Below are 15,836 nucleotides of genomic sequence, written 5' to 3' on the forward strand. Positions count from 1 at the left end.
TTTGAATCACAGAGGCCTCAAAGGTTTTATTCCAAGCTTTACTTCTGGACGACATTTTCCATCCCGTCAGCTGGAGGGGAGGGAGGCGACGACGCCATCTCCATGGACGCACCTTATCCACCCGCGCGGCAACCTAGCAGCAAGCCCGCGGCTGCTCCACTCCGCTCCCCTGGCCGCGCCTCCAATCCCGGCCCTGCGCCTCCGCACGCGGCGTCGCTCCTTCGCGGCGGCGCACCGCACGACGCCGGCGCGCTCCGGGCCGTTCTGAAGCGCCTGGCCACCGCGGCCTCGGCTCCCTGCGAGGCCGCGCCGGCGCTGCACGCTCACTCCGCGAAGCTCGGCCTCTACCGTCACCACCGCGGCGTCCGCGACGCGCTCGTCGGGCTTTACCTCGCGTGCGGCCGGCGCGGCGTCGCGTGCGACCTGTTTGCCGGCGCCGGAGGTGGCCCGGCGCCGGACGTGGTTTCCTGGACGGCCATGGTGACGGGACACGCGCGTATGGGGCTGTTCCGCGAGGCCGCGGCGCTGTTCCTCGCTATGGCGGACGACGGCGCGCTCGTCATCGACGCCGTGGCCGCCGCCGCGGCCTTCGCGGCCTGCGCCGGTGCCGGGGACCTCGCGCTGGCCAGGGAGGTGCACCGGCGCGTCCTCAATGCGGGAGTGTCCCTCGACGTCGTCGCATGCAACGCGCTGGTCGACATGTACGCCAAGTGCGGCGACGCGGCGGCCGCGCTCCGGTGCTTCCGTACGATGATGCCGACCAAGAACGTGGTGACCTGGAACACGATGATCTCCGCGCACGCGCGCGCGGGCGAGCTCCAGGAGGCGCTGGAGCTGTTCCGGGAGATGCTGCAGCAGCAGGGCTGCGCGCCCTCGCCGCTTCCTGACGACGCAACGTTCGTCGCGGTCCTCTGCGCGTGCGCGCGGCTCGGCGCACTGGACGCCGGCAGGTGGGTGCACGCCTACATGGGCAGGACCGGACGGGATGCTGCCGACGGCGTCGTGGGCAACGCGCTGATCGACATGTACGCCAAGTGCGGGGCCGTCGAGCAGGCCGCGGAGGTGTTCGACGCAATGACGCGGCGAGACGTGTACACCTACACGTCCATGATCTCGGGGCTCGCGATGCACGGCCGGGGCGAGGAGGCGCTGGCGCTCTTCAGCGACATGCGGCGAGCCGGCGTGAGGCCGAACGAGGTGACCTTCCTCGGCGTCCTCTCCGCCTGCTGCCACGCCGGAAACATCGAAGACGGTCTCCAGCATTTCGACGCCATGGCGGAGCAGCACGGCGTGGTGCCCGGCATCGAGCACTACGGCTGCGTCGTCGACATGCTCGGCCGCGCCGGGAGGCTGGACGAGGCGGAGGATCTCGTCTCCGCGATGCCGATCCGGCCCGACGCGCTCGTCTGGGGCTCGCTGCTCGCGGCCTGCCGAGCGCACGGTCATGTCGACCGCGCCGAGCGCGTGATGCGGCGCATGGCCGAGGACGAGGCCGACGCCGGGGACTACGTGCTCATGTCGAATATGTACGCGCACGAGGGCCGGCACGGCAAGGCGGTGCAGGTGAGGCGGCAGATGAGGAGAGGCAAGGTGGACAAGGTCCCCGGCTGCAGCCTCATCGAGATCGACGGCGTAGTGCACGAATTCCAAGCAGTTCCGGCGAACTCCGTCGAAATCTCCGATGACGCATCAGATTTTTTTAGCTGACGAACACTGTAAATTCCACTGACTATTATAACTAGCCTACAAAAACATCTACATTTTGAGACATGTAGTATCTTCCTGGAGATATATGAGAAAAGGGTTTCCCCCGCTTTATATTATAAAGCAACGAAAGAGGCATCCAACACATCAATACACAGTAAGAACAAGGTACAAAGCCCTGTTTGGTTCGGTTGTGGATTTCTAAAAGTAGCTTTGAAAATTTTGCTGTGGAAAGACAGCTTTGAAAAATCTGATGTGAAAAAGATGTAGGTCATTTGGCAAACCAGCTGATACAGCTTTTTCAGATTTTGGCCCGCAGCGGAATCAGATTTTGGAAAGCACGTCCTGGGCTGCTTCTGCTTTTGGTTCAGATTTTGGCAGCGGATTTCTGAAATCGGATTCTGCTGGGTTCGCCCTTTGGTTCAGAATCTTCTGCGTGACAGCGGAATCCATCGATAAAAGCTGAACCAAACAGGGCCAAAATCATGCTGGGGCACAGCAGAACAAGCCCCAAAGAAATCTAAAAAAGAGCTAATCCGGCTCGAGGGTGGTGGCGGTAGAGCGAAAGCCGATGCCGCGGAACGAAGACCTGCCATAGTGTTGTCGATGATGTCACGGTCACACCGCTTGCTAAGCGGTCTCCAGAGCTATAAGAAACCACACATTTTATAGATAGCATCAGTCACACGGCATGAAATGACATGCTCGATGACTAGTTTATTGCGGGAACATCAAAGGGTCCAAGCAAGGGTGCCCAAAGCCACCCAAATTGGGGGGCGGCTAGAACCGAGGAGTCTAAGGGTCTTCCCAAATAGGTCCGGAAGGTTGTCGTGGCACCAATTGCCGCCAACCACCTCCCGGAAGCAGCTCCAAAGGAACTGTGCTACAAGGCACCGAAAGAAGATGTGGTTACAGTCTTTCGGGACCAAACAAATGGGACAGAGGACATCCCAGGCCGTTACGTTTCCTGACCTCCGTCCCCGACGGGAGACGGCCTCGGACCCATTTGCCAGAGAAAGATGTGTATCTTTAAGGGAAGTTTGATCTCCCAGATCATCGATAGTTCCACCGGGACAGGGGTGGGAACGTTCGCCTGATAAAGTGACCTAGTCGAGAATCTGTCATTTGGCTCCAGGTGTGATACGTGTCTACTGGAGATATCTTACCGATTGCTGAACTTATAGAAGAACTTGCGTGCAGATTTTTATAGTTGTGCACAATTAAGCTGGTCGTTTTGTAGAGAAGAAACATGGGGTGGGTGCTATGGAGTTCCATTGTCACCGTTCTCAGTGTCCTTGCGACCCTCCAGTCTAAAATGTTGTGCAATGTTCAGGCCAAGAATGTAGCTCTCGTGGAACTATCCGGTCAAATTTAGCATTTTCATCAATGTTACTTATATTTTTTTGGGAGAGATCAACGTTACTTATATGCCCAGGCACAACACGTTCACGGCACACAGGGACAGAGTGAGTAACACATGCTACATGTGAAGATTGACACATGAATGGGCAGTGACGCAGTGTGAACAAATTACATGTTAGTGACTCAGTGTTGGTATATCCAGGATGTGCTTCTTGACTCCTGTTCACAATTGAGAATAGAATAGACACAACCAAATTACTATGCACTATTCTTTCGTTCCAAAATAATTGAAGTTCTAAATTTGTTTCAAGTCAAACTTGCTTAAGTTGACCAAACCCTATATAAAAATGTGTTAAGATTTACAACACCAAGGAATATTTCATAAAGAATCACATGAGACTAATTTGATTTTCTAGATGTCAAGCGTAAACAAATTTGACTTGGGGCAAGCCCATAACTTCAATTTATTTTGAACGGGGATAGTACATTTGAACTCGATAAATCAAAGCAACACTAGCACTAAACTACCATTTCTTATTTATTTTTTCCAACTGATAGCCGCAACAATTGTGTGTGCCCGGCTCCGAAGAAGGACCTCAATGGAGACACGACGTACCTCGACGACCCCTGCTCCAGTTCCCATTGCCAGCCATACGGATGGCTCAAATATGGCAATAGAGGGCTATGGCTACCCTTATGAAGCTGAGGTGGCCACGTTGACATGTTCTCTTGGCAAATTGTTGATGTGGAAATTATGACAGTTGGGCTCAAAACTTTTAGTTTTGATGGGAAAAGGCATGGTCATGCACAACCATGTGATTTTTTCAAGAAGAAAACACCCGATGGTTACATGTTACAGTTTTGTGTGCAATTAAACAAAAACAAATGTTTTCCTTGAAACATGGAAAAACAATTATCATTCTTTGCACCAACACTATTTTAGCTATTGTCAGCTCTTTCCCACGGCATGCTGCACATGCTGCCATATATCTACGACGAAATGAAAAAAAATCATTTGTTCTAGAATAGAAAAACTGTTTCCAAACATTTGTTCATTTGAAAGTTCAAATGTTTTCGGATCGGAGAGAATGAGAGGGGAGGAAGGGGGATAATGAGGCTAACCTCGTTGATGATCAAGAAGATAACAACCATGAACAACTTGAAGGTTAATGAATGGGCTGGGTAATATGGTGCACCCCATACGTCGAGATGAACCTTACTCGAGCAAAAGAGGTCGGTGGCGGTAAAGGAAGGATGAGGAGGAAGAACTGAAGAAGAGGGCAAATGTGGGTTAAGGAAAGAGCTAAATGTGTCGGGTGCAAAGACTAGAAGGGGGTGAATCATTTGTACAACAGTAGCTGGCATATTAAAAATGAAAAACAGTCACTTGTGTTTTGGTTTTGCATTTCTTAGACTATTATAGGAGCTAACACTTCCCAAGTGGATGCTAAGAACAGTCCGATCAGATCATTGAAATATGTAAGTATTTAAGAAGATACGAAAAACATCATGAGGCAACTATGAATGTCAACCCAAAGTAGTTGCACCCTTCGTCCAAAACAATTGAAGGTCTAGACTTTCTGTAAGTAAATTTCACTTTTAAGTTTGACCACATCTATAAAAAAATCCCTAAATATCTATGATAGCAAATATATATAATATGAAAATTCATTTCATAACGAATCTAATGAAGTAAATCTAGTTGAGTAGATGCTGATAATCTTTTACATAGATTTGGTCAAACTTAATGAAGTTTGACTTCGGAAAATCCTAAATCTTCAATTAATTTGAAATGGAGGGAGTACAAGCCGACTAAGAAATAGTCACTCACCGTCACAATTTTCAAAAAGGAAAGCTCACGATGCTACACGGTGCTGTCAAGCTCAAGCCAGCGTAGAAATCCAGCACTCACACCACCTCCGCCCCCTCCCTCCCTTCCTATTGTAGCACGAGCCCCAGCGAAGAAATCTCCAGCTGTCGTCCCTCGCCTCCTCCGCCAACGCGAGGGCGCGCCCCATAAAAACCCCAGCACTCACACCACCCCCGCTTCCCCCCACCCCCCGCCACCGCCACCGCCACAGCCCCAACCACACACCCCCAAGCACCCTAACCCTCCCCCCATGGCCGCCGCCGCCGCCATGATCGCCGCGGTGGTCATGGCCGCGGCCGCACTCCCTCGCCCCGCCGCGGCGGCGTCGGGCGTGGGGGTGAACTGGGGCACGATGATGTCGCACCCGATGCACCCGGCGGCGGTGGTCCGCATGCTGGCGGCCAACGGCGTCGACCGGGTCAAGCTGTTCGACGCCGACCCCTGGACCGTCTCCGCGCTCGCCGGCTCCGGCATCCAGGCCATGCTCGCCGTCCCTAACGACCACCTCGCCTCCCTCGCCCGCGACCCCCGCCGCGCCCGCGACTGGGTCCGCGACAACGTCACCCGCAACCTCGACGCCGGCGTCGATGTCAGGTACGCACCGCCGCCTCCCCCTTGTGTTAGTTAGTAGTTACCTCACGCGCGCGCTCTCCGTCCGTGGCGTGCCCTGTTCGGTGGGTGTGTCACGCGCGCATGCTCCTGGAGCGAATTTCGGTCGGTGGAGTTGCGTGTCCGAAATGTGTGTATGTGGTTCGTTTGCGCGCATAGGAAATGTTTGACGGAATGTCGCGCCAGGGCGTGGAGTTGCGTGGAGTGGGGATTGCGAAGTGCTCGATTTGGATATGTGTTGTGTGTTTTGGTTCATGCGGAATTGATGCCATGCTTGTGCTGGTTGTTGCTCGATTCAGGTCCCTTCTGGAGATATGTGTTAAGGCAAGTGCATCATATATATATGTTCCTGACTGCACAATCGAGTTAACTATTCTTCATACGGGTCATCATGTACTTATGTACAAAGCCTGATACCGTGTTGACTGTTGAGTCTTGAGTACCAGTGCAGTACTTGATAGTTCAGACAGGCAGCATGAGGAAGTTTTAGCGCAGCTTATGCGTTATGGTAGTTCACAGTCACAGAGGGTGTTAATCCGTTGATGATGGCAAAAATGCTGTGCATTTGGTTCAGTGACATGGGACTGGTGGATGGCAATTCTATCTCTATGTTTTTCTACCGTGTTTTATTATTTGTTTTGATCATGCAATGCTCTGCATGTTCGTGATAACTACTCCTCATACGGGTCATGTACTCATGTACAAAGTCTGACACCATGCCAACTACTAGTGCAGAGTTTTATAGTTCAGAGAGGCGGCATGAACAAGTTGCAGTGCAGCTTATGCCTATGCTAGTTCACCGTCACAGAGGGTGTTAATTATTTGATGATGGCGCAAAAAAGCTGTGCATGTTGGTTCAGTCACACAGGACTGGTAGATGACAATTCTCACTATATGTTTTGCTACCATGTTTTTATTTATTTGTTTTGATCGTGCAATGCTCTCTATGCTGATTTGTCATGTAAGATAGTGCATATATGGTTCGACATGCAGGATCAAGTATACTCGTATGTGCTTGAATCAGTGGTGTATCTAGTGCTTCCTGTGCTTATGCTGTTTATGTGCTTCAGTGTATTTATATTCAATGTATATTTACACTACTAGATCGATTGTTGTGAAAGCTTATTCAAAACGTGGAATGAGTAAACACGGGACTGGGCTGATCAAGTGCCATATCATTCGAATGTTTGTAATTGTAGATTACCAGCGATAGTCAGAATGGAGTATTACGTGATTTTTACTGTTTATTACATCCTACATACGCATGAGAAATTTTACTATGATAGCTTGCATGTATTTTATTGGTGATGGCATGGAGTAACAGCTAGGGATTAGCTAGGTTGCACCATAATTTGGTACTGCTGGACCATTTCTAGAATTCAGGGACTTCAGAAGTTTAGATTATAGCTCAGTTAGTTTTGTAGTGAGAAGCATATAGTGCTTTTGGTGTAGCTGCAGCCGTCATGTTAAGCTAGTGAGCTCTGCAAGTGCCACTGTCACAATGTTCTCATGTGTGCTACTAGTAGTGTCTTACTACATTTCTACTGCAGCCTTATGTATTTTCCTCTAAGATGATGCTTAAGAAAAAAAAACTAGACAAATCTTTGTATCTTTTGCACTAGGCCAGATGCGCCGTGACTCGTGAATAGTCACTTTCGTATTCAGTTCCTCAATGACTCATGACTTAACAGTGTATGTCTGAAACATTTATTTGAGTTCGATGGACATGTTGTGCATGTTTTTATTAATTCCACCTATTTATTTGCAACTTTTCATCTTAGTTCTTGTGTGATACTCTGGTTACATCCATTGGTTTTGTTCAGGTATGTGGCTGTTGGCAATGAACCATTTCTGAGGAGCTACAATGGCAGCTTCATCAACATTACCTTTCCTGCGCTCAAGAACATGCAAAGAGCTCTAGATGAGGCTGGCGTAATGGTCAAGGCTGTTGTTCCCTTGAACGCTGACGTCTACAACTCGCCAGAGAAAACACCAGTGCCATCTGCTGGGAGTTTCCGCAAGGATATCAACACCCTCATGGTTTCCATTGTCAATTTCCTCCATAGGAACGATGCCCCTTTTGTTGTCAACATCTACCCGTATCTGAGCCTCTATCAGAATGCAAACTTCCCTCTGAACTTCTCCTTCTTTGATGGTGGTAGCAAGCCAGTCTTTGACAAAGGGCTGGTATACACCAACGTGTTCGACGCCAACTTCGACACCCTTGTTTGGTCGCTAAGGAAGGCCGGCGTGCCCGACATGAAGATCATAGTCGGCGAGATCGGCTGGCCAACAGACGGCGACAAGCGCGCCAACGTCAAGTATGCACAGAAGTTCTACGATGGTTTTCTGAAGAAGATGGCCAAAAATGTCGGGACACCTCTGAGGCCTGGTCACATGGACGCCTACCTGTTCGCGCTGATTGACGAGAACCAGAAGAGCGTGCTGCCCGGGCGCTTCGAGCGCCACTGGGGACTCTTCACCTACGACGGGAAGCCAAAGTTCCCCATGGACCTCAGTGGGAATGGCCAGGACAGGTACCTGCTCGGGGTCCAAGGGGTGCAGTACCTGCCATCGCAGTGGTGCGTGTTCGACAAGGACTTGAAGGATAGGTACAGAGAGCTGCCAGCCTCCGTGAACTACGCGTGCTCGAACGCAGACTGCACGGCGCTGGGGTACGGGTGCTCGTGCAACGACCTCAGCCATGACGGCAACATATCGTACGCGTTCAACATGTATTTCCAGACCATGGATCAGGACGTCAGGGCGTGCTCTTTCGGAGGCCTCGCGAAGATCGTGACGACGAATGCGTCTCAGGGAGGATGCGTGTTCCCGGTGCAGATTCTGAGCGCTTCGGAAAGGGTGGTGCCACTGAGAGTTTTGGCCGCGTCCTTGGTCCTTTCGGTAGCTGTGTTCATCCTCATGTAGGCGAGGCAGGGCAGTGAGAACTGGTACATCAAGCTGCTGTCAGAAGCTGTTACTACATGACACGGTGGGGAGCACCGGATTGCAAGAGTGGATTTTTTGTTCGTGCTACAAGAGTCTGTCAAGGCAAAGCTGGTGGGTGATTGAAGACAGAGTCTAGTTTCAGAGGACAGTCTCACAGGGCGACAGGTGTGAAATTCTGAATTCTCAGCACGTCAATTGCCATGCTGACCGCTGATATTCTACAGCGGCATGGCTTTCCAGGTTTCTGTTTGACAGCTACCTACAACCTGTTTACTGGCTAATAGTCAGCCTGAGCGGTATGCGAAATGAGCAGTTTGTCAGTTCAAACTATCCTGCATTTGCAGATTCGATCTTTTCCAGATGTATGATGAACTGCGAAAGAAACATGTGTTTCGGGATGACAGGCATACGGAAGGAGCAGAATGCGTGATGTCTCTGCCTGTTCCTTGAGTTACTGATGGAGCGAAATGCGTTATATTTTTATCTGTTGATCTCAGTTCCTTTTTTTTTTTAAATCTCAGTTCCTGTTCTTTTGTTGATCTCAGTTCCTGTTTTAATTGTTTGCGCTCTTTGCCCCAGTTTCAGTTCCCTTTCTCTGTTGTACAAGTTGGCTCAGGGAATAGTTAGCTTGTGGTTTATTCTAAAGTAGAAACAGTTCTTGCTTTCATCTAAAAAAAATACAGTTCTTGCTTTTCTATATCCTTCCTGATGAAACGCGAGCCCGGAGGCAGGAATGGGTCTACCTACGTTTTTTTTTGAGACAAAAAATAGGTCTACCTACACAGAGTACTCCTAGTTATCTCCTGGGCCAAAACGGGCCTCAGGTTCGTCGATGATCTCACCAGAGCCCACATGGGGTCCCTGCCTAGGTGGCAGTACCTTGTGGCACCATGTGCTCGGCAGGCTGTCAGCCTGTAGGCACCACCAAGTGGGACCAGATGACAGCAAGGACCGGTGTTTTTGCGCGGACACCCTCTGGTTATGAGAAAAATTGCTGCAGAAGGGTCAATGTTAAGTAGTCGCATCATGGCACAGTTGGTACATGCATGGAGACGGGAATCTTACTTGGTTGGGGACCTGTCAATTGCGAATCTTAGACAGGATATACATTCAAATGAATGAATGATGCGACACATGTGGTTCATAGGATAGGATTATCGTAGGAATAGGAATTTTGTAAGAAATAAGATGACATGTATCTCAAATCCTATGAGTAGAAATAGGAAATGAGATGCCATTTGGTTGACACCAAAGAAATTTTTTCATTGAGTCTAAGCTCATTTTTATTTTTCTATGAAATGTGAAGGATAGGAACCAATCCTATGTAGGAATAGCAATCCATTTCTATGAATCAAAGGGCTCTAAAGGAAAAAAAATCCTATACGAATCCTATCCTTTGAAATTCCTCCAAATCAAAGGAGGCCTTAGCTGTTTTCCTTGACTCTAAACAAGCTTCTCCATGCCGAGAGGTATTTGATCGATGTAATCCTCTGTCTAGGTGCTCTTTGATCTTTGGCCAGACGATAATTGTTAGCGCCCTAGGAAAAAAACAAATTTACCAAACACTCGTACATGCATGTCCGCCTTGATTGGTCGGCGGGGCTAATAATAAAGCTTTTCCGCTCTTACAAATGGATTATGAACTTATGATCTTGGTAAATGTTTTTCTCTGTTGGGGAAACTTATGTTCTATTCTTAATCATTCATGGCAGTACAGTCAAATCCATGGACCATCTAGAGATGACTACAGGCACTAGATGTTGTAGTTCTCTTTCGACCAATCTTGTTATGTTGATGGAAGGACGGGGCAAGAGTGAGATCGACGGTGATGTCTTCGCACCAATTTCAACGCGAATCAAGTGTGTGGTGCAGTGGATGCAAATTTGACCATGTATATACATTTCGCGAATGAGATTCCATCGTGTCATGTCGCTTTCTTATAAATGAAAAACACAACCATTTTCCTTTTTTCCATATAGGAAAGAAAACGGGATCTGAGTTTGACTAGTGGTTCACTTGTGGACAAAGACGAGAGGGGGCCTCTTCAAAACGGCGCCCACCTGTGGAGGGCGAATCTGCAAAAGCGCCGCGGGCAAAACGAACCGTCTACTTATACGCGGGGCCCTTCCTGGATCCGCGTGGAAGCCGATCGAGAACCACACGCGCGCGCGCGGAGCACGCAGATCCCTCCCTCCCATTTCTGGACGGAAGATTCCTTGCGGCCTAGGTGGATATGGTGGCGATCGAGGGCCAGAGCCTGGCGGAGACGGCCGCGGCATCGGCGGTGGCGGCGGCGGCGCCGGCGGGGCTCCCGAAGGAGGCGCGGGGGCTGCTGCACGAGCTGGCGGCGGAGTGGGCGGACGTGGCCGACTGCCGCGCGCTGGAGGTGGTGCCGCTCAAGGGCGCCATGACCAACGAGGTGTACCAGGTGCGCTGGCTCACCGGCGGCGGCGCGGGCGGCGGCGAGGAGAAGGGGGAGGGCGAGTACCGGAAGGTGCTGATGCGGGTGTACGGCGAGGGCGTGGAGGTCTTCTTCGACCGGGAGGACGAGGTGCGCACGTTCGAGTGCATGTCCCGCCACGGCCACGGCCCGCGCCTCCTCGGCCGCTTCCCCACCGGCCGCGTCGAGGAGTTCATCCACGCCAGGGTGCGCCTTCCCTCCATCCATCGCTCTCATTATTTCCCTTTTTTTTTTCTTTAATTTCTTCTGTACGTCTCGTTCCGTTTCTTGTCCCGTTCGATCGATCCTGCCGTCCTCTCCGAGGACCGCTCTCGTTTCTCACGCCCTCCGCTCTTTTCAGAGGAAAACGTCCTCCGTTATTTGCCAGGCTAACAACCTTTCCTGATTCCTTTCCCAAAGGAAGCTTTATTTACGTATTTGGAGGGATAAGGACGAAGAAATCTGTTCTGTTATTACACCATTTAGCCCCCCTGATATAATGTCATCATGCACAGTATCAGATAGCGACGAATTGTTTACTGTATTGACTATTGAGGTGCCATAATTCTTCATCCACCGACGGTGTGGATTGTATTATTGCCTGCAATTTCGATCGTTTGACCCTTAGAAACTTATCCAAGATGTTCTTCAAGTCGTCGGTGAATGGCCAATTCAATACGGGTTAACATTGTTTATGTTATCTCGTTGTTGACTAAATTGCATATTACTGTACATGCGTGCTGTGCTTTTTAATTGCCTTTTTTCTAGCTTATGAGAGACTTGTGGCAGAAATCGTATGACTTGTAAATATGTACTTGCTCTTAACTTATCAGGCTACTTTGGTTGTTGTCATCGTTTGACATTTCTGCTCCTTCCAAGATTTTTATGCTGTATTATTTCCATGCTGTTGTCATTATTGGATATATACTTATGCTGCTTCAAGATATCTAATTCAACGCTTCAAATTTCTCATTATTGGACACTTCTGATCCTTGACGATATTATCTAGTAGTTGTATTATTTCCGTGCTGTTGCCATCATTGGACACTTCTGCTTCTTGAAGATAATATCGAACAGTTGTATTATTTCCGTGCTATTGCCATCATTGGACACTTCTGATTCTTGAAGATATTATCTACTACCTCCGTTCCTAGATATACGACGTTTTGACAGTACGAATTGAACTGCCAAAACATCATATGTTTAGGAACGGAGGTAGTAGTAGATGTATTATTTCTGTGGTGTTGTCATTATCGGAAATTTCTGCTTCTTGAGGATATCTAATAGCTGTACTGTAATCTGTTTTCTAATTCAACACTTCAAATTTATCATATTCCGATGTACTGTGTATTGTAGAGGGTCATTTTAGTTTATATAATTAGCTATGTACCAGCTGAATTACTTGACATGACTAAGTCAAAGTGTTCAACTGAAAATATCTTCTGAATAAATGAGGGACAAGAAGATGATTGACTTGGACTAAGCAGGATAGACGAGTACTGTGACATGACATGGAGGGAATCATCTTCAAAATAAAGTACCTTAGAAGGGGGAGATTAGTTTAGAAGGAATACTTAGGGTGGGAATATCACTCTTTATTCACCATTAGTTCCCATCATTTTTCAACGGAATCATATTCCGCTTCCTTTATTTCTTTTAAATGAAACAGAAACGTGCAGGATATATGTTGCATTAAGACACCAGATTTGCTTTGACAGGAGATATGTTAGCAGAATGAAGAAATATACAGAAAAAACTCATGAAAATATTCCTGTCAGACACTTTCAGCTGTTGACCTGCGTGATCCAGAGATTTCAGCTATTATAGCATCCAAATTGAGGGAGTTCCACCACCTTGACATGCCAGGTCCAAAACGTGTCCTCATGTGGGATAGATTGAGGTATTGCGGAAGCTTCAGTTACACAATTATCTTTCTTTAATCTCATTTAGTCAGTTATCGTTGTATTTACACAGTTTCTAGAACTAAACATATAATGAAAGTTAAGTACTAACTGGAAAATACGTATCATCATCTTTCATAGGAACTGGCTCAAAACTGCCAAGAGCGTCTGCCCCTCTGGCGAAGCCAAAGAGTTCCGTTTGGATAGCCTGGAGAAGGAGATCAATGCATTGGAGAGTGAATTTTCGGGGGAAGACCAGTGCATAGGATTTTGCCACAATGATCTCCAGTATGGCAATATCATGATTGATGAAGAGACCAAAGCACTGACCATCATTGTAAGTTATTGCAACCAAGCGTATGTTTGAGTCATTTAGTTCTGTTCATTCGTCAGGTTGCGGTGTCATTATGCTGCCCTTGCTGGTACAGTCAAAGAGTAGTAAATTTCTGTTTCTCAGACAACACACTATATCAAGGAAGGATTGATTCTTTATTTCCATAGTAACCTCCATGTTATCCTGACTGCCATGCCTATCTCTGAACTTGAAACTTTGGTTTGTGTTACAATTAACCATCTCATTTGCATACTAAAACTATCCATTTGTAGCATAGCAAAGGTTGAAATATATTGTCCCCGTCTTACTGCCTCTCTTCACACCTTTACAGGACTACGAGTATGCAAGCTTTAACCCAATTGCTTTTGATATCGCAAACCATTTCTGCGAGATGGCTGCGGACTACCATTCAGAAGAGCCTCACATACTGGACTACACAAAATATCCAGGTATGTTGCATGGCGGTTATTTGTCGAAGCTACTGCTTTTTGCGCACTGTTAATTTCCATCTTTAGATACTTTGATCAACTTACACTGTCTATTTACTGTCGCTTACTACTCCTGCTGCAACAGATGTCGATGAGCGGAAGAGGTTTGTGCAGACCTACCTGAGCTCTTCAGGTAAGCAGAAACCTTGTCATTAACCTCTTGTTCCGCAGATGCAGATTTTCTAGAGCTATTTGTTTCACACCATTGCCTGATTGTGCCATCTGTTGAAGGTGAGGAGCCTGACGCAGAAAAGATCAAGGATCTGATGAATAACATTGAGAAGTACACACTCGCCAGCCATCTCGTCTGGGGCCTCTGGGGAATAATTTCGGTGGGCTCATTTGCATGATCTCTGTCACTGATCCTCTCCACTGACCATGAACACCATTTCCATTCGATCTAATCGAAACCTACATCATGTGTGCAGGAACACGTCAACGATATCGACTTCGACTACATGGAGTATGCGCGGCAGAGGCTTGCACAATACTGGCTGAAGAAACCCGAGATTCTATCCTGCCTTGTTGATGATGAATGAACCCCCAGCAATGATCAGGTGGTGTCTTTTCTGATGGCCACTGGCTTCTGCACATAGTACAGCTTGCGATGCTCCTGGCGCGTCGATGAGCTTGCCTAGGGTACAGAGTTTAGGTGAAGGTGGGGTGTGCTGGCTTTTTAGTAGTTCCCTTGCTCATAATCAGTCAGAAGGTGCTTGTAGTAAGGTGATGTGATCACTTCTGTGTTGTGTGTTTTCAGTAACAGTGGCTAGTTACTTGCGTGTGTTCAGGTGTACATATTTTGCAGTTTGGGAGTGTGGCTGATGCTATCAGGAGTAATAAAAGAATGTAAATATTTGCGTCGAATAAAACAGGGATACAGAAGGAAAATCATTAACAAATCCTGCTTTGAACATTTAACTGACAGATCTCCACCTGTGTTGATCTATTCGGCCTGTTCCTCTATGAACTATTGGTGGGTTTAGAATGTGAGGGTGAAGGCGAAAAGTGGAAATGTAATCCGGGCTACGTTGAACTCCTAGAGAAATAATTTGTAGGCGATAATACATTTCACCTGTCTTTTACAAAAAAAAAGACAAATATGTTCGCCAGCGATCTCTAGGCACTTGGAAACTGTAGCCGCTGCCAAGTGAGAAGCTTCCAATATGGATGAGTTGTGGCCTCAACTAGCTCAAGATCGTTCATCAATGTGCTTGAACCATTACCAGTAATCTCTGTTTTCCTTACCCGAGAAAATAAAAGGGAGGGCTCTTAAAAGAGCAATGCTACATCTATGAACAAAATTAACGTAATCTTACATGATTAGACAGCTGGCGATTTATGATTGGAATTAGGGGGGAGAAGGGGCCCACGCCACTTAAAATCAGGGGTGGGGGGGGGGGGGGCGGGGGGGCGATAGAATTATGGAGGAAGGTTACGTAAAACTTTACGTAAGCCTTCGTAAGTCTAGAATTATCGCTCTTAAAACACGATGGCAAAGTTGTACGTGACGATCTGCTATTTTGGAGATTCAATGAGGTTGGTTCCTCTACAAGTCTTTGCAGGGGGTACAGTATAATGACGACGAGTTTGGTTGCGGCTTCAGTAAGAATTCTAAGGCATGTGGTCTTGGTTGTAATCTATCATTTTTCCTAGTATCATTTCTGTTTGGGAGTTCAGTTACCCAATTATTTGGCTGTATCTGATAACGCAAGCCAGAATTGTTTTTTCTCAAAAAGAGCAACACGATAAAAACAACGAAAGTGAAAGTGAAGAAGGTCATATGGGGTGGATAGGGATAGTTGGCTGACACGCAAAGCAGACATGTGTGACATTCTAGCACACTTCTGAATCACTTCCATCGCCCGAGTCATCTTTGTCCTCTTCAAGTTCATCGACCGTATTAGAGTCATCCTTGGAGTTATCTCCATCCTGTCAACTTCCTCCATTGAGTCAGGATGCAACATACCAATGTCACACAATTCAGAGCTGAATCCTTTGAAACAAGAAAAGATATAATACAACAAAGAGAGACTAGTATAATGCAACAAGTTGATGTCTTACTACAACATATTCTACAGCAAACTATCGCCACACATAGGTGAAAAACAGTCTTGCCTACTCATGAAAGCTAGAGCTCTGTCATGGAAATCATCCACCGAGTAGTATCGAGTGAGGAAAT

At 47.9% G+C, this 15,836-nt stretch overlaps 3 protein-coding genes across 3 annotated transcripts; all 3 read left to right on the forward strand.

Annotated features, from left to right (window-relative positions):
• On the forward strand, window positions 1-1,879 carry LOC147992320 (pentatricopeptide repeat-containing protein At3g26782, mitochondrial-like). Its single transcript, XM_087529278.1, has one exon. The coding sequence runs from the start codon at window positions 103-105 to the stop codon at window positions 1,705-1,707; it is 1,605 nt and encodes a 534-aa protein (XP_087385404.1). The 5' UTR covers window positions 1-102; the 3' UTR covers window positions 1,708-1,879.
• A 3,253-nt stretch (window positions 1,880-5,132) lies between these two features.
• LOC125529390 (glucan endo-1,3-beta-glucosidase 8-like) lies at window positions 5,133-8,983 on the forward strand. Its single transcript, XM_048693804.2, has 2 exons — window positions 5,133-5,530; window positions 7,369-8,983. Exons 1-2 carry the CDS (start codon window positions 5,187-5,189, stop codon window positions 8,471-8,473), a joined length of 1,449 nt encoding a protein of 482 aa, XP_048549761.2. The 5' UTR covers window positions 5,133-5,186; the 3' UTR covers window positions 8,474-8,983.
• Window positions 8,984-10,619: 1,636 nt separating this feature from the next.
• Window positions 10,620-14,575, forward strand: LOC147992321 (putative choline kinase 2). Its single transcript, XM_087529284.1, has 7 exons — window positions 10,620-11,141; window positions 12,713-12,834; window positions 12,977-13,172; window positions 13,501-13,618; window positions 13,743-13,790; window positions 13,889-13,989; window positions 14,086-14,575. The coding sequence occupies exons 1-7, from the start codon at window positions 10,728-10,730 to the stop codon at window positions 14,194-14,196; spliced, it is 1,110 nt and encodes a 369-aa protein (XP_087385410.1). The 5' UTR covers window positions 10,620-10,727; the 3' UTR covers window positions 14,197-14,575.
• The last annotated feature ends 1,261 nt before the right edge of the window (window positions 14,576-15,836 follow it).

The sequence above is a fragment of the Triticum urartu genome, chromosome 1A (genome assembly GCF_056163025.1).
Source record: "Triticum urartu cultivar PI428250 chromosome 1A, HENAU_Tu73, whole genome shotgun sequence".
NCBI lineage: Eukaryota > Viridiplantae > Streptophyta > Magnoliopsida > Poales > Poaceae > Triticum > Triticum urartu.